General features: G+C 46.5%; 1 protein-coding gene across 1 annotated transcript; it reads right to left on the bottom strand.

The window, feature by feature from the left end:
• Positions 1 to 967: 967 nt before the first annotated feature.
• On the bottom strand, positions 968 to 1,620 carry LOC123091873 (cortical cell-delineating protein-like). The gene has a single exon (XM_044513478.1). It carries the CDS (start codon positions 1,580 to 1,582, stop codon positions 1,151 to 1,153), a length of 432 nt encoding a protein of 143 aa, XP_044369413.1. The 5' UTR covers positions 1,583 to 1,620; the 3' UTR covers positions 968 to 1,150.
• Between the last annotated feature and the right edge of the window lie 496 nt (positions 1,621 to 2,116).

Below are 2,116 nucleotides of genomic sequence, written 5' to 3' on the forward strand. Positions count from 1 at the left end.
GAGGAGATGAAACAAGCTAGAGTTCTTCCCCAAGTTCTAAGACATGGAGGTCTTGAATTACATGGACGAATCTTCCCCACAAGCTTGGTGTTGGGGTTGGAGTACTCGACATGGCCCATGAAAGCATCTGCAACGGCAGATCTTGCAACCCTACTTCTGCTCGATGTGTGACCAACCCTTGTCAGAGATGCCCTACATGACTAGCCTAAATCGGCTCGACATGGGCGGCTTGGACTCTCATCATCATGGATCAGTGTCGACAGTGGATGTCCATAGACGTTGCTCAAACTCAACAACATATGTCCACTTGACTTCGATTAGGTGGCACGCTTTGGGTCACGAGCTCCAAAGGGTCAAAACTCTAGGTTCGACCCTTTATTGGTTGAACCTAGAAATGACGGCATTCACGTGCTGTTTTCTTGTTGAAAACACTGCTCGAAGTTTACGTAGACTTCTCTTCAAGGGTGAAAACATATTAACTGACCTTAGTAGTTGTACAACGTTGTTTGCGCTTCATTTCTTTCATGGAGGTGCTGTCGTTGGAGCACCTTCCCTGTTACCTAGGGTTGCCATAATTAATGGTGTATGGTGATGTTGCAACTATTCCGTTGATCGCTCTTTTTTCCCTCTTTGTTAATGATAACTATAAAAGTGGATCATTTCTAGAAAAAGCTGCAAGCTACTACCTCCGTCCTGGTTTATTGGCCCTTATTATAATATGTGCCAATTTTTGATCATATATTTAACTAACAAAATGTTCATGCATGTCACAAAAAATTATTCCATTGAAAACTATGTTCAAATACGAATCTAACGATATAATTTTTGTTCACATGCAGTAACATTTTGTCAATTAAATCTTTTATCAAAATTTAGCACAAATTACAAAGGGGACTAACAAACCAGGACGGAGGTAGTATTTTGTACAAATTCGCAAGAAGTAAGAAGCTACAATTGGACAATTAGCTAGAGTAATAATTATTGCTCACTGATGATATTTATCAATACGAAGAGTACATACTTGTTTGCCAAATAAGCAGGACTGGTTACACAATTGAAATGTGGGAGTGGATTAGATCCACATTTGATGAAATAAAAGACAAAGTACGGAAAGCAAATCTTATTCGGCGCCCATGCAACAGTACGCCCGTTAATGGGCTGGGCAAGTGAAACCAGACGGGCACTTCTTGCCGCAGTGGTTGAGGAGGAGTCTGATGTCCACAGGCACGTTGAGGTGGAGGCCGAGGATGTTGGCCCTGACGGCGGTGCAGAGGCAGACGGCGGCGTCGAGGTCGGCCAACCCCTGGAGCAGCGGGCAGCACTGGTCGTGCGCCGGAACGCCAACCTTGAGGCGGAGCAGCCCGCCGAGAACGTTGGCGCACACCCTCAGGTTGAGCACGTTGATGGAGCACTGCCCGGCGCCGTGGCCGTGCCCTCCTCCTCCATGGTATGGCGGCGGAACGACGATGGTTGGTGTCGGCACGACGGCCGGCGGTTGGCAATAGGTGCTTCCGCAGCCGTGGGCGGCGACGGCAGAGAGGAGAAGGCTCAGGGCGACGAAGAGGGCAGTGTTGGATGCCATTATGATTGTGTGGCGTGCTAGAGTAATATAGCTAGTGCTTTGGGTTTGGGATGCATGAGAGCTTGGAGAGAGTGTTGTATTTATAGCCTGGTGATATGGATGCATGCACGCATGGCATCGAGCTGTTTGACGTAGTAGCTTACGTATGTATGCATGATCAGACGTGGCCATGTGTGATTCGATCGGTTTCAAGACTTCTAGGTTGTCCTCTCGATGTATCATTTGTTTTAGAGAGATACGACAAGATTTAAGCATGATACGCTTTACCAATTCTGGAGATATGGCAACAAGTTGAGCAACACCCTTACACGTTCATGCATGTTACACGCAAACAGTGCAATACCTTGTCATGCTACAAAACATATTTTAGATTATGTATAAGCAAGTTGAGAAAGCATCAGAGGACACGGAAATATGGGCGCGCATAGACACCGGAAGCTAGGCCGATATCGAGGATTACGTTACGTCCATTCATTTGGCGTATTATAAGCGTGCGTGAGGTGAGGGAGACCATGAATGAACAAGCTGGAGCCA

Source organism: Triticum aestivum, chromosome 1B (genome assembly GCF_018294505.1).
Source record: "Triticum aestivum cultivar Chinese Spring chromosome 1B, IWGSC CS RefSeq v2.1, whole genome shotgun sequence".
NCBI classification, from domain to species: domain Eukaryota; kingdom Viridiplantae; phylum Streptophyta; class Magnoliopsida; order Poales; family Poaceae; genus Triticum; species Triticum aestivum.

Bases quoted from the DNA above. Each gene is read 5' to 3' on its own strand.
- LOC123091873 (XM_044513478.1), bottom strand. From the start codon at position 1,582: ATGGCATCCAACACTGCCCTCTTCGTCGCCCTGAGCCTTCTCCTCTCT.